At 41.7% G+C, this 26,989-nt stretch overlaps 2 protein-coding genes across 5 annotated transcripts in view; one reads left to right on the forward strand and one right to left on the reverse strand.

The window, feature by feature from the left end:
* The window catches only part of SLC30A4 (solute carrier family 30 member 4), a 14,555-nt gene extending 7,101 nt beyond the window's left edge, over positions 1 to 7,454 (forward strand). The window contains exons 4-7 of one of the 2 annotated variants that reach the window (XR_012788907.1): positions 248 to 449; positions 1,880 to 1,985; positions 3,768 to 3,909; positions 5,236 to 5,376. Coding sequence is in view for 1 of the 2 variants with exons in the window: in XM_075575618.1 (XP_075431733.1) it covers positions 248 to 449; positions 1,880 to 1,985; positions 3,775 to 3,909; positions 5,236 to 5,384 (592 nt within the window). In the remaining variant the exon portion in view is untranslated. Of the gene's footprint in view, positions 1 to 247; positions 450 to 1,879; positions 1,986 to 3,767; positions 3,910 to 5,235 lie in introns of both variants that reach the window. The other variant, XM_075575618.1, reaches the window with a different exon arrangement.
* On the reverse strand, positions 6,478 to 18,085 carry AFG2B (AAA ATPase AFG2B). 3 transcript variants are annotated; one of them, XM_075575616.1, is made up of 9 exons: positions 17,958 to 18,085; positions 16,154 to 17,241; positions 15,707 to 15,892; positions 13,901 to 14,059; positions 12,713 to 12,922; positions 12,150 to 12,371; positions 11,358 to 11,492; positions 8,732 to 8,857; positions 6,478 to 7,986 (listed from the first exon to the last, which is right to left on the reverse strand). In XM_075575616.1, exons 2-9 carry the CDS (start codon positions 17,222 to 17,224, stop codon positions 7,819 to 7,821), a joined length of 2,277 nt encoding a protein of 758 aa, XP_075431731.1. In that variant the 5' UTR covers positions 17,225 to 17,241; positions 17,958 to 18,085; the 3' UTR covers positions 6,478 to 7,818. The 3 variants fall into 3 exon arrangements, 2 of the variants coding, with proteins under 2 accessions (XP_075431731.1, XP_075431732.1); XR_012788905.1 differs by lacking the exons at positions 6,478 to 7,986; positions 8,732 to 8,857 and adding exons at positions 9,787 to 9,996; positions 10,522 to 10,644; XM_075575617.1 differs by lacking the exons at positions 6,478 to 7,986; positions 8,732 to 8,857 and adding an exon at positions 10,504 to 10,644.
* Between the last annotated feature and the right edge of the window lie 8,904 nt (positions 18,086 to 26,989).

The raw sequence follows: 26,989 nt of genomic DNA on the forward strand, positions 1-26,989 counted from the left end.
AATCCCTCCCCATCAGAATTTATGATCCTCTTAGAGCAGGGGTGGCCAGCTCCTCAAGGGCCACTTGAGCAGAAGCGCAGATATCCTTAAAACCTGATCTGTTGGTGGCCCTTGAGGACTGCTGTTGGCCACTCCTGTCTTGCAGCATATAATCATTTTGTTCTAGTTATGTGGTTGTGTGTAAATATCTCTCTGCCTTCCTTTTTTTTTTTATTCAGAGGCTAACTTTTTATTTCATTGTTTACAGAATGGGATTTTTGTTGAATCAGGCAGGCCACCCTCATTCTCATTCCCATTCCCATTCTCACTGTTCCCCAGCAAATTCTCCTCGTGCCAATCAAGGCCACAGCCATGGAAGTTTGGCAGTTAGAGCTGCATTTGTTCATGCATTGGGGGACCTTGCACAGAGTGTTGGTGTACTAATAGCTGCGTACATTATCCGATTCAAGGTGAGAGCTTTTTACTTTGAAAATGCTGACATCAATTAATATAAAGCCTTATTAAACAGAAAATGCATTTAATGGCGGGTTAAGTTTCTATGTAATACTTCGGTTGTGTTCTTGTATGTTAGCTGCTGTTTCATTTCCAGGGAGAGAAAAGGCAAACTGTTTACTAGTGATGTGCTAAACTATCCAAAATACAGTCGCAACCTTTTCAGCGGCTTCCTTTTCCAATTTCGCTTTCTCGCACGATGTTCCGCCATGCCTTAAAGGGCTAATCATTTCGTAAAATTAGTTTTGGGTTTTGCAAGCTTTTGGCAAAATATCGCCAGACTGAGCAAACCATGACTCGTGGGTCCTTTTTTATAGTCTCAGCATTAACCCCTTCGGTGCCAGGGGTCCTGGTTCTGAACAGCCAAGGTGAATCTAGTGATTTTTAGAGAGTATTTGTCAAATTAGCATATTAAGTGAAATATCCATGCATATTGGCTTAATGCAAGGCGTCTCACTTGTAAACACTGACTAGGTCACCGTTATTTTTAAAGGCTAAAAAATGACAATTGTTTCGCCCGGTTTATGATCTTTGGTCAATGTTTTGCACCTCTGCTGTTTACCAGGAAAGTCGGCATGGTGAGTCTCGAGTTGCTTGCTAATGGTGTGGCAAGAGCTCAAAGGTCACTAAGCACTTCCTACTTCTTCCTCCTGTTCCCTCCCAACCTGCATTTTGTGCTCGTTCCACTGACATCCTCTTCCGTCTACTTTAACTCTTCTGCAAATCTGTGCAGACATCATATTGGGAGGGAGGATTGCCATTATATTTTAGTGGTTAGTCCTTTGCCATATTCCACTAAACCTGTAAAACTACTAACCGCACAACTCCAGCCATGGATTCTGAGATACAGACCATAAAATATCTATGCTGCATGCACTGTACCAGTCAACCCGACTGCCAATAAAAGATGCTCTGAAGATACCCCATTGGTTGCAGGGGCAAGCCTGGATATGACACCAGCTTGTACAAGGCATCATCGTTACTATGGAAGTGACTTTGCTATTTTAAAGGGTACCAACTGTCCCTTCTTCCAGAAAATAAACACGCCGCACATTTTATCCACTTTAGTAACGGAGACCCAAACACATTTTTTGGGGCTCTGAATAATTATCCATTAATCCCCTCTTTTCAATATAACTCGTCAAACACCAATATCCATAGCGAGCGCAAACAATCCTTTTTTTGTTTATTTTTTACGGGTTATGGGCCAGTGGTCCATAAAGCCATGCTTTGTGCATAGCATAGTAATGAGCTGCATATATTGGCTGCTTCAGTAGTATTTTTCTTTCGACCCTATACAAGTTTGCATTCCAGACTAGCACATTGTTATACCCTGTCAGTAAATAGTATCTCGGAATAATTGTATGCATTTGCTCTCATCTTTCAGCCACAATACAAAATTGCTGATCCAATCTGCACCTATATATTTTCTGTACTTGTAATCTTTACCACCCTACGTATAATGCGGGATACAATACTGATAATACTTGAAGGTAAGTAAGGTGCAAGTTTTGAAATATTAACTGCTCCATTAGAGCAAGATGAATCACTTTTTTTATTAATAGGAATCACGGGCTAGATAAAGCAATGTTTGTAAATCCAATATCTAGTTCCATTTTGATGCTGATAACTGTTTTTTAAAATATGGAGACGAAACAAGTAAAAACCATGTTATATTTTCTGCTGCGAAGTGGAGAAGTTGATCTAGTATCAAGCACCTTCAGTGTTAAACTGTATGATGCACAGAACATTGGTTAGGATTGTTATAGGTATATATACACATCTGTGTGTATCTGAGGTATTCATAACATTTATTATTGCAATAACTGATGCCTGCTAAAAGTTTGTGTTGCATTATTTATTACATGGACAGGCAATAACTGATGTATATATTGTATATAATCTCATACCTGCTTTAAGAGCTGTTGGTCAGCAAAACACATAGGTCCTAGGAGGGATTTCCTCTTTAACAGACTAACTGAACTAAGTCCAGTGACTGGTTTAGGTGTCTCCTCTGGGCAAATGATATGCAATGCAAAAAATTTTTGCATTTTTTTTGCATTTTTTTAAGTGAGACTTGATTCACTCTGGCAGCTCCCCTATGTGATGTCACTGTTTGATGTCGCTGTGATGACGTGCTTGTACAGCCAGAGCGCCAACCCCCTGCCCTTATTGGTTCACTGATAAGGATAGGGTGGGATAAAGGGAAATAAAATATTTGATTGTTTCGTTATCCGTTGCCTATTGAGAAGCCCCATAGAAATGTAATTTTTAACTTATTTCCCAAAAAATGAAAGCAGCCAAACCTTTGCTATTAGCATTGTTAGTAACTGGGGGATCCCTAAAAATAATCTGTGGGATTGTACCTTTTACACATTGTTTGTATAATCATTGTAAATAAACTAGGTCCAGCTGTTAGTCCTATTGTATTGTATGTCTTTATTTATATAGCGCCATTAATGTAAATAGCGCTTCACAGCAGTAAAACACGTGGTAATCAAATAAATAACAGATAATATAAATAACAGATCATGGGAATAAGTGCTTTAGACATTAAGGAAGAGGAGTCCCTGCCCCGAGGAGCTTACAGTCTAATTGGTAGGTAGGGAGAACGTAGAGACAGGAGGGAGTCCTGGTATGTGCGTCTGCAGGGGGCCAAGCTTTATGTATCATGTGTTCAGAATATCCACAGTACTATTCATATGTTTCTTTAAGCAAGTGGGTCTTAAGGTGGATAGAGAGGGTGCTAGTCGGGTACTGAGGGGAGGGCATTCCAGAGGTGTGGGGCAGTCAGTGAGAAAGGTTTAAGGCGGGAGATATATATAATAATTCCCAGAGATTGGGGACCTGTTCTGGATAAGAACCAATTGTCATGAGTTTTGCATAAGCATAAATGATCCGGTAGGACAGGTTCAACTCCAGTCCTCCAGACTCCCCCCAATGCCCCCCCCCCCAACAACACAGGTGGCTCAACCAGTTCCATCTTTAGCACAGGTGGCTCCATCAGTCCCAGCTTCAGCACAGGTGACTGAGCCACCTACAGCTGAAGCTGGGGTACACTTAAAACCTGCCCTGTTGGGGGGTCCTGAGGCTGGAGTTGAGGACCCCTGCGGTAGGGAGTGTATGACGTGTTTGGCAGAGCATTTCATATGCAATTGTGCTACCCAAATGTAATTGTTTGCCTTCTGAGAGTCACAATTAAACCTAAAGTAAAACTAAATTGTGTTTATTTGTGTCAATTTCAATATTTCAATTTAATTGGAAATTATTTTGAGTTCCCAGGTGTTCCAAAGCATTTAAATGTCGATCAAATTAAAGATGACTTGATGAAAATAGATGATGTCTATTCAATAGAAGACCTCAACATTTGGTCTCTCACGACAGGAAAATCTACTGCCATAATACGTGTACAACTAAGTAAGTAATAACATCTGCACATTGCTTTCAAGGACATGTCCATTAGTAGGACGCTGGTGCTATATTTGTAAGACATAGGTTCACTCTCAAATGAGAAATGTTTTTATAAAACCCAATTAGTAGAAAATCCAGTGTGTTTAAAACAGCAAAACATGTGAAATCTATTTTTAATCAGTTTTGTAGTGCAGTATTAGACTGTTTTAAAAAACAAAAATAAATAAATTCAATGCCATTTTTAATGCTTTTAAGCATCCTTTAGACTTCCCCAGCAAGATCTTTGCAACACTTTTTTTCCTTTTGGTGATAATTTGTTGCTAACGTTCCCAGCATTTCGAGCTGCAAACTGTAACAATATATGATGTTACCATGGTTAATATAAGGATACATTGTAGCTGCTGAGTTACACTGACTAAAATAACCCCATGACAGGTGCTAGTGACATAACGCGTCCAACGCGCGTTTCCCTCCTACTATGGAGCTTCGTCAGGGAAAATTGTTATTTTAATACAGTGTGCTACTACCAGTATTATTACTAGCACAGCCATATATATAAAAAATAGTGTAGCTAGCAGGGTTGGCTCTTTGGATACTATCATTGTCTATGGACATACTCTAGCCGTATCCCTGCTGCAGCATTTGGCTAATTCACTTACTGTGCTAGTATTTGCAAGCGTTGGTCACTGTTTCTCCACTAGCATAGCTATATTTTATAACAGTGTAGTTGGCAGGGCTGGCTCTATCGATACTACTATTACTATTTATGGTTATATTGTAGCCGTACCCCTGCTGCAGCTTCTGGCTGTTTGATTACAGTGCCACTGAGTGCTAGGTACTTTGACTCACCTTGCCTGGTTGCACTTTGTTTGGCCAAACAGGTTCCAGTCATTATTCTTTACTGGAAGTTACATGTATGTGAGGACAACTCTGTTGCACGTGTTTACATTGTTTAATTTATTTTTAAGGTTTAGTACATTTAGTGTTACGGTAATATATGTTTTAAGTACACTTATTAAAAGTTACATTTTAAATTCACATAGTGTGCACATAAGTGAATTTTCTTTTTGGAGCACATACATTTGTGTGCCCCTTTTGCCTTCCTGATTCACTTCTATTCACAGTCGCACCTATTGTCCTTGATAATTATCGCTTACATTTGTTATTCATTTACATTACAATTAGTATGATTTAGTTGATCACTCCCTACCCCTTCCCTCTTGTTAGCTTAGGTAAGAATGTAGAATTATACATGTAACGCATGTGACATATAAGAAGAAAAGGGGCAGTATTATTGCTGCTCTAAGCAATGTTTTTGTTTTATTTCCCCAGGTCCTGGTTGCTCATCAAAGTGGGAAGAAGTACAGGCCAAGGCCAGACATATACTACTGAACACGTACGGAATGTACAAGTGTTTCATACAGATACAAAGTTACAGGCAAGAGGAGAACAAAACCTGTGCTAACTGTGCAAGTGCCTGAGTCCCACGGGACTGCTGCCTTACCACTTCCACACCAGGTCTTACCGACAACAAGAGCAATATGCATTAACCGTAAACCCCTTTTGATGAAGCGGTGCCGTTGTTTCGCACCTCAAGAGAAGCACACACTCTCGTTGGAACCATTCATTTGATTTGTCAGCGAGAGGGGTGGGGGGAGAAAAACCCCTTCACCATGGACTTACCGATTTCTACAGTGTTGTTTACAGATTTCAGCAAGTTTGCACATACCTCATAATTGGGGGGCTTTGATGACATAACACAGAGCCCACACTGAAGCAGGGGCGCTCCGCTCCAGTTCTCAAGACTCCCCCAACAGCTCAGGTTTTAAGAATATCCCTGTTTCAGCACAGGTGGCTCAATTGAAGACCGCTTCTGAGCTACCGGTGCTGAAGGTGGGACATCCTTAACCTGAGCTGTTGGAGGTCTTGAGGACTGGAGTTGAGCACCACTGAGCTGAAGTACAGTTATATTGATGAAAAACACCCAAATACTATATAAATCACCAATTTTACCAAGGTGGGAATTAGTTGAAAGTTTTTAAATCTGTATTTTTGTTTGGAAAAAAAAAAGGGGGGGGGGGAATCCTTTTTCTGGGTTCCATTACACCTGCTTAGATGCACAAATCCCTTCCATGGTGGAGGGGCCGATCACCCTGCAGGGAAAAGGTTATATCGCCTCGCTGCAACCACACGAAACTCGCATCACCGTTTGCAGGATACTTGCTTTTTGTTGTTTGTTAACAGCTCCAAGGTCGTTCAGAGCATTGCATGACCTTTAAGTGAAGTGGTTCAAATATCTTTTTCATTCCGAATTCCTAGGTGTGAAGCCTCTTACATTGTAGTGTCACAAGCTAGGGCATGATTAAAATGTCCAATTGTGACTGAGAAATACTATAAAAGGTGCTAACTCTGTGTATAGCGTATGTGAGCAGAGAGACATCAGAAGATTATAAAGTGCTTTAACTAGCACCCTATATTTTAATGCTTCCTATCTGTAACAGTATTTTGTATTACTCTGCAGCAAGAGACAAACCTTGGTACAAAGCCAAATTTTTGATTTTATGATGTAGATTAATTAATGTTGATCTAAGTTTACACATTTACTTCTCATCTGATTAAGCAACTGACAAGCATTTTATACCCGTACCAGTGTTTTTGTCTAACTTTGCACTTATTGGCTGCTGTTAATATCCTTACACTAGCATAGTGACAACGTTACTATCAGTGTATGGTATTTTGACATGAGTATTTAAAGTAACAAGTACATCGACAGTTAAGAGAAGCCACCTTCAGCTTCTAGACCGTGTATTATGTGTACCTGGAAGAACGTGATGTGTCCAATTCCTTTTTTTCATGAAGGTTTCATTCCATGTAATATTTTTTTTTCAAAGTACATTTAAGGGAACATGAAAAATAATGTGCACGTTTAAAAACACTTAAATTACAGTTCTCTTTAAAAATCACAACATTTAAATGCATATTTTTCAAAACAGGCTGGCAATGTTTAAGACTGGATAAAAGCATCTGTGGCATGGGACGGTGTAAACAAAAAGGACAAACAGATGTAGACAAATGTGCACCTATATTTTTAAAATAAACTGAAGTGCGATATAAATTGGGTTGGTATTTTAACAAGTCATCCCTGTGATACCGTCTCAATCAAAAAGCTAATTCCATGACCCCCTCTGTTGCTTGTAATATCCTTTTATAACATTGTTTCAGCTGGGTAAGCGTGTAAATTGTTTCAAGAGAATTAATTGTAGGTTTCTATAAAGGTTTTTTAAGAGTGACATCTCTGGCCAATACCTTAAATTATGAACTGTGTGAAGGATAAAAGGAGTGTTACATTTGGTTTAGAAATTATGGGCAGATGCAGTTTTATTTTTAAATACACAATTGTGGTTTCAGCAAAATGTTGACTGCCTTCCTCTTACAAATTATTGTATGTGCAACATTTTATTAATGAAAATGTTACAGGCACACTATTTCTGTAACACAAAGTATGGTACTCAAACTGCACAGTGTGTTATAATAAAGTATTTATTACAAAATAGTGTACTTCATTCCTCTTCATGATCCCTAGTTTACATTCTTATGTTGACTTCAAGGCTGAATTTCTATCACGGGTGCTTATTAAAAAACATCTTATCGCCTATTAAATGTATATTTTTATAGGTAGCCTACATTTGCAATGAAAATACATAATCCACCATCAAAAAGCTGGCTAATTATATATGAAACAAAAGCAGCCAACAAGCAATGCACAGGAAATAGGTACTGTAAATACTTCATATTAAATATTACAACAACAAAAAACTTGCAATAAATAGTTTTTTTACCCAAAAACAGGACAAAAGAGAAATTGAAATAAATAGGATTTGTTTCTTTTCTTAGCCTTAATATAGGCCATAGTATTTAAGTGCTACCTTCAGCATTATTCGTTTTATGTCCACGCAGCGTTTTATATGCCTCCAGATCTTTGTAACTCAAAGATGGTCTTACTGATGCCAACACAGTTTGGAAATGCTCATGATTGACGGAAGAAGCTTGTAGTCCATTCACCTGCAATGCCACAAGGGCAGCCTAAAGCATACATCAGATGGATAGTCACAGATCAGGAAGTTACAATCCTTTTCTACATATATAATTTCACAAGTCTCCATCAGTCACAGTCTCGCTGCTACTCTGTCACGGTCACCAAAACTCTACCATCATTGAGCTTTGCTTATTCCCTAGCCCCCTCTACAAAATCACTTGAGAGCTTTCAAAAAGAAGGTACTTACATGCTACAAGCTGCTCAACCAAAATCCATTTCACTTGTCTTACCTGCCATGCATGTGCGCAGGCAGTGCTAGCAAAACTATATATGCAGGTTAGTGTCAACCCAACTCGTGACAATTGTTTCAGGGATTGTAGTTTATGTCAAATGTCTAATTTCAAACAAGTTTCAGCAATTTTTTTTTTTTTTTGGACAATTTATTTAGGCGTCCAGAAATAAATTTGGATTGCGTTTGTCTTCTATCTGCACTTCAATAACTGGATAAGTATGGTATGTACATACATACAATCTGAAAATGGCATGCATCGGTATTAAACCAGGGGTGGTCAACTGCAGTCTTAAGGGCAACTAACAGGTCAGGTTAAGGATATCCCTGCTTCAGCACAGGTGGCTCAATTAAAATGACAGCCTTCTGTGCTGAAGCAGGGATATCCTTCAGGGCCGAAGTTGGCCACCCCTGTATTAAACCAGTTAGAAAAAGTTTCTAAACCTTCACAAAACAGATTGTGATCAGAGTTCAATACCTTTATAATCCCGATAGGTTCTTACCTCTTTGCAAAGATTCTGAAGATCAGCGCCAGAGTACAGAGGCGTATCCGCTGCCAGACTTTCCAGACACACATCCGGATCCAATGGGATATTGGCTGTGCAGATTTTCAGTATAGACAAACGGGCCTGAAATACAAGTGAGAAATCGGTGCAATTATGCATTTTATGATTTGAAAGTAGTATTTAAGATGAAAGCACTAGCACAAGGGTAAGACATTTTTTATGGCTACCTAATAGCATAACACTTTCTATTTCTAGTGTCTATACTTTAGAACAGGGCTCGTTAACCAGTCCTCCAAAAGGAGCCCATCAATGTATCTTTGGGGCAAGGAGAAAAGAAAGAACGAAGTGGCCAACCGTTATACAGCCCCGCGCTATAACAAACCGTTAAACAGCCCCGCGCTATAACAAACCGTTAAACAGCCCCGCGCTATAACAAAGGATAATGTAGAGGGAGAAAAAGAAAGCCTACATCGAAGGCATATCCAAGTGTAACGGAAATGGTGAACTAGCCGTACACTTTCTACACCCAACCCGCCTCAGTGCTTCTTTTACACACAGCACCGATTGATGGGAGAGAAAAGAAAATATCCCCCGAGATCCACATCGTGTATGTATGTATTCATATAAAATCGCCTCACAGCAGTAATACACGTGACAATCATATTCATAAATTGGTCTTCAAAGTCCAGAGGGAGCATGGGAGAAAGTCAACAAAAAGAATATCTAAGCGTAGGTGTCTTAATAATGTTGGTGAGTGTGTGCAGAGCCTTGGCACCTATAAAGGTCTTTCTCTCGGTGTGATGAGTTATAAAAGGCAGATCCAAAACTGTGGCAAACTTGCTTGTCAAGTAGTCAGAAGGCATGCACCTCAGTATAAAATAAATTATATACCATAGCGCAGATCAGTTGGAAATTTTCTTTACAAGTATAAAAATGTAGGAACCGTACTTACAATTTGTATGAATTTTAAAAGCAACATCACAGCAATGACGACATCGTCGGTGGTCTAATCTCTTCACCGCCCCCGTCCCCTTCAGTGGCGCCGATGGTCTGGGGTATCCCCCTAGCTGCTGACCCCCTCGCCGGCATCTTTTCTTGCTCTGTCCCGTCACATCCGGTCTCACCAAGACTTCACTTCCGATTTCGGCTCTGGGCTATGTAATGCGTCTGTGAGATGCTGCTGAGATTCGTGGCTCTGGCGACTCCCACTCAACGCGTTTAGCCAACTGATAGGCTTCGTCAGGGGCCCAGCAATGTTCCTTCTGGCAAGGAAGGAAAAAAAAAAACTTCAGCAGGCTGACGAAGCCTATCAGTTGGCGAAACGCGTTGTGGGAGTAACCAGAACCACCAATCTCAGCAGCACCTCACAGACGCGTTAGATAGCCCAGAGCCAACACCGGAAGTGAAGTCTTGGTGAGACAAGATGTGACGCGACGGAGCGAGAAAAGACGCCGGCGAGGGGGATACCCCAGACCATCAGCGCCACTGAAGGGGACGGTGAAGAGATTAGACCACTGACTATGTCGTCATTGCTGTGATCTTGCTTTTAAAATTCGTACAAATTGTAAGTACGGTTCCTACATTTTTATACTTGTAAAGAAAATTTCCAACTGATCTGCGCTATGGTATATAATTTATTTTATACTGAGGTGCATCCCTTCTGACTACTTGACAAGCAAGTTTGCCACAGTTTTGGATCTGCCTTTTATAACTCATCACACCGTGAGTAAGCACTCTATAGGAGCCAAGGCTCTGCACACACACACCAACATTATTAAGACACCTACTCTTGTTTTCCTTTTGTTGACTTTCTCCCATGCTCCCTCTGGACTTTGAAGACCAATTCAGCATTCCTGGGACCAGTGAAGACAGTCGCTACCAGAGGTTCTGAGCAGGGAGTCGATATAGATCTATATATAAAAAATCTCCACAGTTATCACATTTATCACATATATATATATATATTTTATATATACACACCATCACCGTATTTCACGTGTAAATAATTCACTGTGGGAGCGCCTAATCGGTCATGTTTTGTTCATATAAATAATAAATAATACAAATAACACGTAATGGGAATAAGTGCTTCAGACATAAAAGTAACATTTAGGAAAAGGAGTCCCTGCTCCGACAAGCTTATATTCTAATTGGTAGGTAGGAAGAACGTACAGAGACAGTAGGAGAGTGTTCTTGTACGTGTGTCTACAAGGGACCAGGTTTATTTATGAGGTGTATAGTATCAGCCACGGAGCTTCTCATATGCTTTGTTAAGCAGGTGTTTTCAGGTGGGTCTTAACAGGTGGATAGAGAGGGTGCTAGTCGGGTATTGAGGGGAAGGGCCTTCCAGAGGTGTGGGGCAGTCAGTGAGAAAGGTTTAAGGCGGGAGAGGGCTTTAGCTACAAAGGGGGTAGAGAGAAGACATCCTTGAGCAGAAAGCAAGAGTCAGGATGGTGTATTGCGAGAAATTGTGACATTTTATAAGTCACAATGCACTTGTCAGACGTTCACGGTTTATTACAATTACATAATATAAATCAAATACTAAATAGCAGCACGTGATAATGTTTTGCATTATTTGGAACACGACTCATCTGTAAATATTTAAGTCCAGCTGTCTCACCTTTTCATCCGGCGGTGGGATATATAGGAGTTTGTCCATTCTCCCGGGACGCAACAGAGCGTCATCCAAAATATCTGGTCTGTTTGTTGCTGCCACAATCATCACGGATTTGCTGATAACGTCCTGAAACTGTAGCTGAAAACGGCGATACGCACAGCAAAATAATTCTTCCCATGGGCCCACTGAACCCCACACAAAATATCATATAAATGTTCGGACTTCTGGATAGAAACTGCACCTACTTTTCCACATAGGGGAACATTTTATGATGTGAATTCTGCCACGTCTTAGATCTATATATCACTAACCAGAGGTCACTCCGGACCCAAAGCAAAATAAAAAAGCACAGCCCTATGTAATGACGTTTGTAGGGATGCCAGATCAAAAACACCATCATACAAAAGGCAGCAAAAACTATTATACCCCCACACACAAATAACTCTACACAATACACCATCAAGAATAATGATAAAAGCAGCATATGATCACATACCTATAACGCCTCTATCTTGTAAAGCCACGAAACACACATTCCTATTTTTCAATCTCATTTGTTAGGAGTTATGTTCGTGCCACGTATTTAAAATTACTGAGCATTTGGGGATTTTGTTTGATCTCGTGCGTTTTTCTGCTAGCGCCTACAAACTATTACACAGGGTTGTGCCTTTGTTTGCATATAGTTATATATAGTTTTTGCTGCTCAGGCATATATAACCGGTGGTATTGTACGTTCTGGTGTGGCATGTCGTGATAAGAAAAACCAATAGAATATGCCCAAAGTACAGTAAATACCTTTTCATGGTGGCCGTCCTCATGGCCTTCTTCTTGCCGTATCCCATTTCCTCTGCGTTCTGTAGTTTTTAATCCAACCCCATCCAACTCATTAAGGAGAACAGATAGAACTCTCTCCTGGACCCCGGAGCCCATCCTACTCTCTGAACGCGATCCCACGATGGCGTCAATCTCATCCAGGAACACAATGGCTGGAGTGCTTGCTCTGGCTTGTCTGAAAACCTTTGGAGATAACCATTAGTGTTACTTGTTACCCAGCTCAGTTCATTGGTCGGGAGTGATCAAAGAGCGATTTGGCGCCCGAATCGGGGACATCTGCCAGTGACAAATGGCAGGTACGACCAAATCGGCCGCGATTCGAAGACATACATTGTTTTGCACAAATAGACAAATCAATACACATTGAAATGTGTGTACAACTATAGACCGCAACGAGAACACAGAGCTTTAGAGAGCTCTGAGAAGGTAATACAGAATAAAGGAACGTGCGTATGAAGAACATGAAAGTGAAATAATGCATTTCTGTTGACATTGAACTTAGAAGCCAAATGATCCTTTCACACCTGAGCTAAAGTCTTTTCCGAGTCCCCCACATACGGCGAGAAGAGATCTGCGCCGCTGACCGACAGAAACGAACAATGACAGCTTGTGGCCATCGCCTTGACCATGGTAGTCTTGGCACACCCAGGCGGTCCGTAGAGGAGCACACCCTTTGGCACGGTCAGTCCCATTCTGATGAATGCATCAGGGTACTTCAAGGGCCATTCAATGCTCTAGAAATACACAGAGAAAAGCGACGTAAGAAGCCAGCAGAAAATAATACTAATTATTATGGGGGGGGGGGGAGAATTTTTTTCGGATAAAATACATAAAGAGGTTTCTACAGATTTCAAATGTGAATGTTTATTATATTGTGATTATATTGGAAGTTGTGATCTGTGAGCGAAAAGTTCGCAACCAAATGCAGTCTGTGTGTGTGTGTGTGTGTGTGTCATATATATATATATATATATATATATATATATATATATATATATATATATATATATATATACATATATATATGTGTGCTGTGCTTGACAAATCTATTAAAATACAGGCCCGTGGCGACTGGATTTGACCCTGTGGCGACCTCCTTATGGCCGACACCAAGCAGGGCGGGATTGGGAGTGGGACTAGGTGGCGAGTAGATTTTTGGGTGATTTGTCAACCACTGTATATGTGTATATATGTATATATATATATATATATATATACACACACACACAACATATATACATATATATATATATATACATATACACACACACACACACACACACACACACACATATACAACATATATACATATATATATATACATATACACACACACACACACACACACACGAGTAATCCAAGCTGTGTTTTTACTCCTACCTTTTTTTTTAACGTAGGATTGAAGCAGGGGGTCCCCAGCGCTGAACCCCATCAATTTCAGCTCCAGGGACCCTTGACATGGGAACTTCAAACTTTGCTGAGATATCAGCAATCCCTACGGAGGAGGTCTGTATCGCCCGAAGTAGGAGGTCCCCGGAGCCGAAATGAATGGGGTTCAGTTCCGGAGACTTCCTGCTTCAATTCTATGTTAAAAATAAAACAAATTTGGCCCCATCCCAAAAATAAATACAAATCGCATTCTTGGCTCAAACACTTCAATGCTGGAGGCGCCTGCAACACCTTGCAGAGCATTTCTACATTTCCCACCGCACCTGTTTTAACAGCAGTTTGATGTCCTCCAGGCCACCGATCTGTTCCCAGTAAACCGGTTTAAATTCTACCTGCCCCACAGAGCCTCGAGCAGAACTTGGTCGGATCTTTTTAAATGCTTCGGAAAAATGTGCGCGGTGGATCAAGTCATCTTGACGATCCTGAAACACAAAAAAAAAAAAACCTTCCAATGTCCAACTTATAAAAATGCCACGTGTGGGCACATTCACATGCCTCAGACAGGTCTGCCACCCTGCCGTTCCCATCATCTCCCAGCATACAATGCTTCCACTGCAACAAGGGATTCTGGGTAATGACATGCAAGTGAGCACTCACATGGACTCTTGTCCATTTTAACATGGATCCCTGTAAGCTTACGCCTGCCGTGTTAGTGTTTTAAGCACATAATGGGTTAAAAAAAAAAGAGTGCAGAGCCAGTAAACCTGCTCACAGAGAGCTTTTCTATCCCATCAGTGCCAGTGGCGACTGTAATACATTGCCTTCCACTGTAGGGTCGAGCATTGTTTTTAATAAGGTTGAGACACCAACTCCCATGCTATTAACATTTACAGTCTGTGTTCATTTGAAGCCTTTATCATCTCCTCACGGAGTTACTTATAGCACCAACAATCTACCCTGCTCAACTAAATATACTTTAAACACCTTTTGAAACTGCTGGTCCTTCGCTCTTGAACCCTGCTTTAGTATATTTGTGATTTTTTTCCATGCCGAAGATAATGAGCTGAGAAGAACCGAAAAATGGTTTGACCCTTTGAGCCCTCGCGATGACGTGGCCGCTCCGTCACCGATGACGGGACACGAGTCCTACTCCTTCCATTCCACTTCCTTATAAACGTGATCTCCCCATGAAAAACAAGCAGGAATATGTCTAAAGGGCACCCAAGGGGTTAAGAGGCGAGTTAGAAAGGCTGCCAGGAAGTCTCACCGAAGCCAAACAAAAGGGAAACTATCTACAGCTCCTTCGTCTTAACCTCTATGTGCATTGTGTAAAGAAGGGGTGCCCAAACTGGGGGGCGCTGCGTTTACAGAGGCCCACACCTCTTCTCCAAAGCATTTAAATGAAATGCCGGGGAGCGCGCCAGGCCTCAGTAACTTACTTGGGCTACGCTTATAGTGCCGGCGACGGCAGGCTATGATTGCTGGAAAAATCAAATTGAGATGACTTCCAGCGATCGCAACCAAGCCGTCGCTCCATTGCGCTGCGCTTACTATAAGCGCACACGATGGCGGCAATGCATTCGTTTTGACGCGGCGTCGTGACACTGTCACTATAAGTGCAGCCTAACCTTGGCTTCGGGCGACGCCATGCGTCAAATGACGCGGCAGGGTCAAGTGAAGTCATGTGACGCTACGGGTTCTTGTGACATGGCGTCATTTGACACAGGTTCCTAGGTAAGGGGGGGTGCGAGCACTGGGGCTGAGAAGGCAGGGGGGTGCAGCGCAGAAAGTTTGCGCACCCCTGGTATAGAGGATTGGTGCTATAACTCCTTCCCTGGCAGAAGGGCCAGAGAGAGCGTGAGAGAGCGAGCACGAGAGAGAGAGAGCGAGCACGAGAGAGCGAGAGAGAGAGCGAGAGCGAGAGCGAGAGAGACCATTGACATATACATCTCCCAAAACACTCCTTTATCCAACAGGTGGCGAGATACCTGTGGACACACCTGTGTCGCTTTCTTCAGACATCTCTAATCACTTAGATGCACAATTGTTCATTGAAAAGACCCAACAGACATATGCTTATGTAATTCCATAGGTGACTTGACGATGTATCTTGTAATGTTGTCTCTTACCAAATGGGCATCAAGCACAGCTTGCATGGCAGCTTCCCTGCAGAGCGCTGTGAGGTCAGCTCCTACATATCCCACTGTCATCTCTGCCAGGGCAGTCAAATCCACATCACCACTGACGGGCATGTTTGAAGTCAACACTTCCAAAATAGCTTTCCTTTGTTTAAGCATCGGAGTTCCAATAACAACCTATAAACAAACAAACAAACAAACAAAAGCATTAGAGAGTCAGAGATTTCCAGAATACCTCAACATTGTATGGAACGCCTCACTCGAATACCTCAACACGTTACTTAATTACAGGGATTTAAAATCATATGTTATTGTAGATCTAGACTTGTGTAGAAATAATTTAGTAAATAGGATTGCTAGTGATAGATCACAATGTTTGTTTCTGTGCTATTATTGGTATACTATATATATATATTGGTAACAATTTGCCATATTTACCTCTCTGTCAAATCTACCTGGCCTCCTGAGTGCCGGATCAATGGCATCTGGTCTATTTGTTGCAGCTACAATAACCATCTTGTTGTCACTGTGAATGCCATCCATAAGCGTCAATAGCTGAGCAACAACCCGGTTTTCAGGAGCATTGTTTGAAACTCCACGTCTAGGGCACAAGGAGTCAATCTCATCGATGAAAAACAGACACGGGCCTCCGCGAGAGATTATTCTCGCTTTCTCAAAGATGCTTCGTAGATTTTCCTCGCTTTCTCCGGGTCTAGAACCATGAATTGTAGGACCGCTGATGCTAATCAAACAGGCTCCGACTTCTCTTGCAACAGACTTTACCAGGAGGGTCTTCCCAACGCCGGGAGGGCCAACTAAGAGCAATCCTTTGGGACAAGCAAGACCAAGTTTGGTTATGGTCTCAGGATAATGCAAAGGTAAATTGATGATTTCTTTCAGTGAAGCACATACATCATCCATTCCTGCAACCTGCCTTGGGGGAACATCTTTTAATGCATGCCGGTACCATTGAAGCGTGGTGATTTCCTTAATATGTATGCTTGTTTTTGCCGTTATAAGTCCAGCATCTTCAGTTAAAGGATCTATGTCAAGTACTTCAACATTTACAACTGGCGATTCCTCTGTGACCGATACCACATACTGGGGCAGCACGTAGACATTTCTAAGCAAATCTCTCACAATCTCATGGAGCGTTGTTCCACTGGTAGCTTGTCTCACCTCCACGTTTTTTAACACCAGCTTTACCGTAACTTTCCTTAATTTGGTAGAAGCCAAAATATTTAACTGGTTTAAATAGATGGTTGAATCCGTGAATTCCTTCCCAGGTTTACGTGAAGTAGAGCACATGACATCAAACTGCAGAAACCCATCACACAAATCTTTTCTTGGCCAAGCAGTGCACAAACAGTCGCCACTTGGGAAAGAAATTCGGAGAGGAAATCCTATCTTCGCTCCAAGTAAAGACATTGCTTTTGGTCCCAGTCTGCATCTTTGTGTTCCCTTGTCCTCTGGATTCGAGGGCAGCAATTTTAGACCCGGGTTATCCATCGGTGACGAGTAAAATGCTGTTAATACAAAATATATAAAATGAGAAAATGTGTACGCTGCATGGGATATATAATAGGACATGCTACATTGGTAACAATTTATGAATAAATAAAAATAGTAGACCTATAAACATAAAAGTATAACAATTGTAAATAGGGTATAAATTACAGAAAGGGCAACCACTTTCTTCATAAAAGCATATCACTCTTCAGTATCAATAGGAGGATTAAGATAAGTATAATAACTTTATTATACATAGCGCTTTTCTCCCAATGAGACTCAAAGCTTCACAATTACAGTATAGTGCGCTACACAGCACATAGGAATGTTACAGACACAATCCCTGCCCAGGTGAGCTTACAATCTATGTTTTTGGTGCCCGAGGCACAGGGAGATAAAGTGACTTGCCCAAGGTGACAAGGAGCTGACACAGGGATTTGAACCAGGTTCTCCTGCTTCAAACTCAGTTTTTACAGCGTGTCTTTACTAACTGAGCTGCTCCTACAAAGTGCATAATATAATACTATTAAATATGATATTTGAATATCAAAAATTAAAGGTGAGAGGGAAATCTGTCACTACAAATCAACTCAAGGGCATTCACAATTCTGTTAAACCCAATCTAATTGTAAACAGCAGAGCCCATTGCTGTTAGCAGTGTGATCCAGCACAATCCAGTTGTACAAGAACACAACGCACATACCTACATATTATTCAGAAGCTAATGCCTAACCTTGACACACACCAGCCGGCGTTATAACAAAAACAGAATGAAATCATGAGCGGCACGCAACAGTCCAACACAAGCTAGAGACTTCATGAACATCAAAACATGCTTCCCATGGGCGCCGCCATTTCCGGATATTAACCTATGAACTCAAGCACACTGCGTTGCATGCTGGGAGTTGTAGTTTTAAACGAGACTGTTACATACTCAGCAGTGCACATTGGAATTCCAGGAATGTTCCTGATCTCAGGCGCAAGCCATACAGTGTTACATCCAACTGTGTCAGGAGGGGGCAGGGTTATAAAAGCAATCCTACCATGTTCTCTCGTGTGTTTAGATACAGAGCACATGGTTTTGGGGGTGAAATGCTGGAGCACAGAGCTTGGAAAACCCCACCGGACTTAAGGAATAAACTTGTTTGGTTTGGAAAGTTCTGTACACTACAATGTTATTTATTTAGAACTCTCATGTTAGATTGCATTTAATTAATGATATATAATGATTATATATATATCTATCTATATATATATACGCAAAACAGAACAGGCACTCCTATGTTCAAAATAGTGAGCTAATAAATATCACTATTTTGAACATGGGAGTGCCTGTCCTGTTTTGCCTTTGTCGTACTTTTTGGACGGTATGCATCCTCTCTTTACCCTTATATCACTTCTTGTTTTGTGAGTGCTCTGTTTCTGTATGTATGTATGTATGTGGTCTTTATCTCGCATGGTACAGCGCCTCCACCTGCTGCAGGCTCCAGGAAGATGAAGGAAACTCCTGCAGAAGAACTTTACTCCACTCCCCCCAGATAGATTGCACACCAGGCAGGAGTATAGTTTTTTATTCCTTTCTGCATACACAGCAACACAACTGGCTTCAGCACAGTCAAATAGGTCTCCAACCTCAGGATGGTCCCTGGACATCCACCCCAGGCCAAGGGCACCCGGGGCAGTCCCTTCTCTTCCTTGACTCATTAATAGAGTCTGGGGTAAGGTATCACACCTCACTCCCCCAGTGCTCGGTACACCCCTGCGTGATATCTGTCTCTCTCAAGAGGGGAGAGGCACTGCCTACATTTAGGTGTCCAGCCCCTTAAGTACAGAGGGGGAAGGTCAAAGGGCTGAGCCCGGATTCAGCAGAATACAGGCCTTGGCCCGTCTCCTCCCCTGCCTCTCAAGGGAGCTGCTTACTGTGGGAAAATCCCTGGCTTGGTCCTGACACTGCCCGCACTGTTACCAGGGCTTACATGTTAGGGAGGGCAGACTAGTGTATATATATATATATATATATATATATATATATATATATATATATATATATATATATATATATATATATATATATATATATATATATATAGCCAAGGTTTTTGGGGTAAAATGCTTGAGTATTAACAGTTATTCGCAAACGCCTAGAATAATTTATGCCTGCACTTTGCCTTACATGGTCTGTAATGTTTAGGAAACTGGGACATCTAGGAAATTGTATATATATATAGGCATAAGCAGTGTTCGACAAACCTATACATTTGCACGCCCTGGGCGAGTGGATTTAACATCGTGGCGAGCTCCTATTGGCCCAAGCAACACACGTGTGGTACTAGGTGGCAAGTAGATTTTTTTTGTTCGGCGAGTAGATTTTTTGGTGATTTGTCGACCACTGTGTATATATAGGCATAAGTATAAAATCTGTACAAGTTTTATGGCTTTTTATCTAAAACCCCAAATGAGAAGTTAGTTAGCAAATGGCCACCAGGTGGCAGCACTATATAAGCTAAAACGTTTTTGAACGCTTCCATGTACAAAAACAAAAAGTAATGCTCATTATGCTGCCCAAGTAGTCTATCGCGATATAAACATTATAATGTAACAGCGAGGAAGGCCGCATTATTAATGTCATGTATTGAGGCACTGGACAAGTCATAGAGGTCACCCTCCAAGGACTGAAATCAGTGGGATTTGGACCCAAAACTGCCATTTCAGTGGAAAAGTGCTGATTGCTATTATTTACTTTGCAGTCCATAAAACCACTGCCGCTGCACATCAGTGAGAGGGAATCAGAGATCCTACACAACATGTTGTGAAGTCCAATTAATGGGACTCAAATGTTCTCCTGTATGGGGTACGGGCCAGGCAGTTTCACATGATGGCGAATAAGAGCAGAAATCGGAGCCGGTCACAGAGAACGGTCATTTCTGCGACGGTTTAATGTCGCTCTTTGCAGAATCCTTAACGCATTGAAAAAGCCCCCACGGATGAGTCGATGATATCAGGTTTTGCTCAAGACCAAGACCCCATGCCAGCTGTTTGCTTAAAAAGGTTCTACAGTTGAGATGCACGTGAGATATAGATATCGCGTGACGCAGTAATGGTTCTGAGACGTATTAATGCTGTGATTTATATATATATAAAAAAAAACAATAAAAACTGCAAGTTAAAAAAAAAAAAGTTGCTATTTGAAGTAGAACCATAATTAAAAATGGCAGCCGTGGCTATGAAAACAGGAATATATCTGTACATCTTGGAGAATGTTAAACCGTGCAGGTAAATGCGCAAATGGAAAAGGGGCACATTGTGCTATAGGCAAAGTTAGAAGATGACTTCCACCCTTATATCAGCAGCCAACATATACAAGGGCTGTGAGGATCTTCATCAGAATCCACCGAAATGACCAGCAAGCGTCTCCAGCGGGGTTCAAAATGGAATAATGTTCCTTTGTTTCCAACGCTTAAACCAAATATTTAAACATGAGTTGGAAACGAAATGTGTTACTTAAGGACATTGTGCGTGTGGCGATTGCCAGTTGAAGACTGAACTCCCAAGGTAGGCTGAGAAAGAACAGATGAGAGGTTCTGTCAATTCTAAGTGACATCCCGCGTCTCCTAAACAGTTTCTGAACGAGAACCTAACGCCAAGGGAACCGAATACAGCTTTTCCAGTAACAAGAAAGCGTCAGCGAGCAGTAAATACTTCACTAGGAGAGAGCGTTCCAGGGCAGGCCGCAAGCTGACATAAACACAGCGTTCTCGCACGTATCATCCATTGTGTTTGGATGCACATGGATTATAATTATTCGTTTTATACAGCACAGAACATGTACTCAGCGCTGTACAAAATGAGATGCGCATTGGTTGAATAAGACAGGAGTGGCCAACTCCAGTCCTCAAGAGACACCAACAGGTGTCTCAAAGTCTCAGCTTCAGCACAGGTGGCTCAATCAGTCCCAGCTTCAGCACAGGTGGCTCAATCTGTCCCTGCTTCAGCACAGGCAGCTCAATCAGTCCCTGCTTCAGCACAGGTGTCTCAATCTTCAACTGAGCCACTGATTGAGCCACCTATGCTGAAGCAGGGTTATCCTTAAAACCTGACATGTTGGTGGCCCTTGAGGACTGGAGATTACCACCCCTGGAATAAGACAATACAAGGGTGAGTACTACACACTAGTTTGACACAATGTTAGAGGAAGCCCTTACCACAAAGCTAACCCTCTAATGTTTCCATATACATTTAACCACTGCAGCAAAGGGGTTAAATAGTATTAAGACAATATTAAAGTACAATACAAGCAGTATCAAATTGGCTAAGTAAGTTGGTCCCAGGAAGGCCCCCCTGTCCTTAGCTGCAGCATCCTGAACCTCTTCCTGACATTGTGCTCCATATTTGAAGTGGTGCTGAGCTCTAAGCCAAGGCACTTTAGGTTAATGGGTTATAGGGTGTCTCGTGGCTTAGTCAGATGGCAGGTATACAAATGGGTGGCAGGTATACAAATGGGTGGCAGGTATACAAATGGGTGGCAGCTCAGAGGACATCAGTGTACAGGCATACCCCGGTTTAAGGACACTCACTTTAAGTACACTCACGAGTAAGTACACTCACGAGTAAGTACATATCGCTCAATAGGCAAACGGCAGCTCGCGCATGCGCCTGTCAGCACGTCCTGAACAGCAATACCAGCGCCCTACCTGTACCGAAGCTATGCGCAAGCGGGGAGACTATAGAGCCTGTTACAAATGCGTTATTTACATCAGTTATGCATGTATATGACGATTGCTGTACAGTACATGCATCAATAAGTGGGAAAAAGGTAGTGCTTCACTTTAACTACATTTTCGCTTTGCATACATGCTCCGCGTCCGATTGCGTACGCTAATGCGGGGTATGCCTGTATATACATGGTGGCAGCGTCCATTTTAATAGGCACGCCCATAAATTATTTATTGAGACGGTGAGCTTCAATCACTCTTGTGATACAATTATATACCAGACTAAAACGCAGAACAGCATTAAGTATGTGACTAATGTATTCATTGCTCCCTTGAGCCAGATCTCAACTGACTTTGTATTACCGCTCTAAACCAAGACATCCAGCCACCATCAAAATGTTCTCAGAAACAGAATTTGCTGCCCTAATATCAGTCCCGCAGCCTTTGCAAAGTAGCACATTGTTCTGGACAGGGCACTGATTAAAAGGAACATTTTAAGTAGTTGCCCGTATAGTTGTAAAATATATATCATACTGCACACATGAATGTGCTAGAACATGTGGTAGCTAACCAGTCCTCAAAAGCTAGGTCAGGTTTCCAGGATATCCCTGCTTCAGCACAGGTGGCTCAATCAGTCCCAGCTTCAGCAGGGTTGGCTCAATCAGTAGCTCAGTCTTTGACTGAGCCATTGATTGAGCCAAATGTGCTGAAGCAGGGATATCCTGGAAACCTGACCTGTTGGTAGCTCTTGAGGACTGGAGTTGGCCCACCCCTTGCGCTAGAACATGAGGCAAACTTACATTAGGGGGGAAAAAAACCCAGATAAAAAGCAAGGCAGTTGATAGTTAACAGAATGATAATGATTTAATGAATACACAAGACATAATAGGAATACGCGATTCATACATAAAAGTAGACAGTAGGAAAATGAGTCCCAATCCCGAAGAGCTTGCAATCTAAGAGTTAAAGCAGTACTCCCCTCCAGAGGCCCACATTACTGTAACTTTTACAATGTTAATATCCTGCTCTCTGCATGTCCTGATTTAATAATATATATATATATATACATATTATTAGTTTTTTTGCATGTGTTAAAAATCATGATTTTCTCAATCTCTAGCATCTGAGGTTACTAGGGTAACCTGTGTATGGCACTGGGCTCTGGGTAGAGCTCCATTTTGACCTCCCGAACACTTCATATTTAAACCGAATATGGTGACGCTCCTATACAAATAAAATGTAAAGGCATAAACTTGCAAAAATGTTCAAAGATGCCATAGAGTGTAAGCTCCTCGGGGCAGGCACTCCTTTTCCTAATGTTACCATTATGTCTCAAGCGCTTATTCCCATTATGTGTTATATAGTTATGCATGTATATTTTTATTTATATAGCGCCAACAGTGTTCTGAGCGCTTCACAAAGATAATACAGGGCAGGGAATTATAATAATGCAATAAGCGCAGCAAAATCAGACAATAGGAAAGGAAAACCCTGCGCAGGAGTGTTTACAATCTAAGTGGAATGTTGGGAGACTTACAGAGACAGCAGGTGAGGGAATAAGGGCAGTAGATGGCAGTGCTTGGCCACAATTATTGGTAGGAGTGGCTGTGGGTGTGGGACAGTAGCTATGAGCGCAGGGATGTCCCGCGTATTACTGCTGTGAAGCGCTATGTACACGGATGGCGTTTATATATAAATAAAGATATTCATAGCTTTCATAACTTGTAAACTCCTATTATATTTGTTATGACAAGGCATTCTTGGCCCTGAGAGGTTAGTGGCATTTAGTGGTGACTGCCAAAACGCACTAATTCCTGTGTTCGGGTAGCGCCGTCCATCTGTGACTGGTATGCTGAGTCCGAGCCAAGAGCGGAGACAAATATTTATTATGCGCAGGAGGGGAAGTTCATTCCGGGAAGAATATTCATTTCACTATTAGCTCTGAAATATTATTACAGCACAGGGCAAGCCTGGTTTCTAAACATCCAGACCCACATTTTGGGAATAGATGACAAAGAATAAATAATACTGGATGATAAACGAACGCATCTGGGAAGCCTGTGTCTTGTTTATTGTAGTTGACAATTGATGGCAAATTTATATAGGGGCGGAGTTATACTGCCTTTTGCTTTTGAGTTCAGTGCAGTTGCCTCAAAGAAGAATATCGGGCCGTCTTTATTGAAATGTAGAATAGTCATTTTTTTCTTCTCTGTTCTTATAGATTTCGTGCCACAGTGTCCATTTATCAAGCGCCTCCCAGCTGCAAAACGAATGCAATATACAAATATACACCAGATTGTAATAATCTAACAATAAGTAATACAAAAACTAAAAGTAAGACAGGCACTCCAATTTGCAAAAAAATAAATTATTTAATAGCTCAACAAGCTATTAAACACACTTTTTTTTGCAAATTGGAGTGCCTGTCCTACTTTTGGCTTGTATGTGTATATATATATATATATATATATATATATATATATATATATATATATTATACATATATATATATTATATACACACACACACACATATATATATATATATATATACACACACACACACACACACATATATATATACATATATATACACACGCACACACACACAAATTATACGAAATGCCGCTCGCCTGGAAAAAGAAGCACGTCTGAAGACTTCCGGGTTGAACCGCAGGGGCGCGCTCTTACCCATCTTTTCTCCTGCTGCTACTCACATGGAATTCAAGGCTATCCTGCCACCGCTGGCCGCCATCTAGAGCCCCACATGACATGGTGATCATCTTGTCCCGCCGCCAGCTTCTTCTTCAGCTGCCTCGCCAGCTGACAAAATGCACTCGCCCCAGGCTGACTTATGCAAAAAGTTTACTACTTAGTAATAGACTTTTTGCATAAGTCCTGGTGTGCCCGCTACCAGTCTAAGTTCTTTCGAAAGTAAAGCGGTCTCACATTTTAATCTGATCTGTAACTGTTACATACGCCTATGATATATATTATCTTTAACTGTGCGTGCAATGTCTTGTATATAATGTATAACACTGTTCACTAAATGTAACTATGTATCTGTAACCATGTATTTGTCATCATAACTCTGTGCCCAGGACATACTTGAAAACGAGAGGTAACTCTCAATGTATCACTTCCTGGTAAAACATTTTATAAATAAATATTACTCTCTATTATACCTAATTTCTTGGCTGATTAAGTACCTGGGTAGAACACCATTTTTAGTGAAGTGCCACTATAATCAATGTATGCATGTATATCCCTGCCTCAGCACAGGTGGTTCAATCAGTGGATCAGCTGAAACAGGGATATCCTGAAAACCTGACCTGCTGGTGGCCCTTGAAGACTGGAGTTGGCCGCCCCTGGAATAGACAGTGTTTGCTCGATCGTTGTCTAATTAGAAGAAAATCTGAAATGACACCAAATGCCAAACACATGTTCTTTGTAAACCCTGCTGTAAAAATGGCTGCTATGGAAGGGTGTAACGTCTCCTTGCTTAGTCTTCATGTCTCAGAATGCATGTTTAATATCACTTTAATCAGGGCCCCCGGAAAACAACGCAGGGCTGGATTTCCTCATGTTTCGTTGGAATTAACGAGGTGGAACTTAACCAGAAACAAGATAATGTTATAACTGGGTGGTAATTTGGCGAGCTGGATACATTAACTTCTTTGATACATGCTTACTATAAATCCAGGAGACACCTTACAGCCTGAATAGGTCATAAGGAGCCCTGCTATGGCGTAACGCCGTTTAGTCAATATGGCTTTTAATGTATGGGTCAAAACATCTATTAAATGATTTCTGATGGCATTCCTACTGTGAGAAAGGTCCTCCTGTTTCCTCATACTTTATTACAATGTATATATCGTACTAGCCTCATTAGCGTTTTCACTGGCATGAGATGTACATTGGCGCTTCTGCCTCTGACCTTTATGAATCTTATTTGATCCAATATTCCTCCTGGGCAATGACACAATAGCTCGTAAGAGCTGGGGTCACATGGGATACGAAGGACTGGTGCCTTCTTGGGGAATTGTATAATTACTCACAGCACCAATCCCCTCTGAAATGGCCTTTTCTCTTAACCTTACCTGAACCGGGAGTTCTCACATTATCCAAGAATTTCGATGTTGGGCACAAAACTACAAACATGGTGGCACGGGCCACCAATAGAAACCTGCGACGTCTCTCCTGATGACATTGTAGCTTTCTCATTGGCCGCTGGAGCGAGCTCGGAAGGCCACGGCCATTTTGTCTCTGGTGGCAGACAACTTCCTTTCCCTGATGTTTGTACCATGTGAACCAAGGGTGGGCGGTGGGATGGGGGGGAGGATTTTTGCACATCAGGGGACCACGGAGCAGCACCGCAGAACCAACTGGTGTGGATTGCGCAGTTAAAGCAGCAGTCCGAGCTGTCGGTTTTATTTAAAATTTTCTTTTAATATGTGCATCAATAGTAAAAACAAAAAAACAAACAGTTCAGTTCCGGCGGTTCCAATGCTGTAAACAAAACTGATATTGCTGCTTTTACTCAGATTCAGGACAAGTTAAATTGGTGTGAAACCTTGCACAACAAAGCTAGGAAATTCCCCTCACATGACAGATGCGTGATATGCACACGGCTTAAGGTTATAGGTCAGCCTCCACTGACTGGAATCAGTGGGATTTTTAGAGTTCTGCCAACAAAAATGGCATTTTAATGGAACCCCCCCCCCCCCATATTTTGTTCGGTGAGACTAAACAGAAATCTGCGTGGGAATATCAAGGCAAACGCGGACCAATTCTGGGGTAACCATAAGTGCACCGTTTGTACCAAAGACAAAAATCACATTAACCAGTTCACTGCCGGTCACGTAACCGCGGCAGCCCTCAACCCGGAAAACCCTCAGCCTTCAACCCGGAGTCCTCCTCTCTCGTTTGCTGTCACTGCAGATTTTTTCTAAGCTGAAAAACAGCAGCAGTCCGTGGGCAGGCGGTAACCAGTACATGTATGTATGTATGCATGCATGTATGTATCTTTATTTATATAGTGCCATCCATGTACA

This window comes from Ascaphus truei, chromosome 18 (genome assembly GCF_040206685.1).
Source record: "Ascaphus truei isolate aAscTru1 chromosome 18, aAscTru1.hap1, whole genome shotgun sequence".
In the NCBI taxonomy this organism is placed as follows: Eukaryota; Metazoa; Chordata; class Amphibia; order Anura; family Ascaphidae; genus Ascaphus; species Ascaphus truei.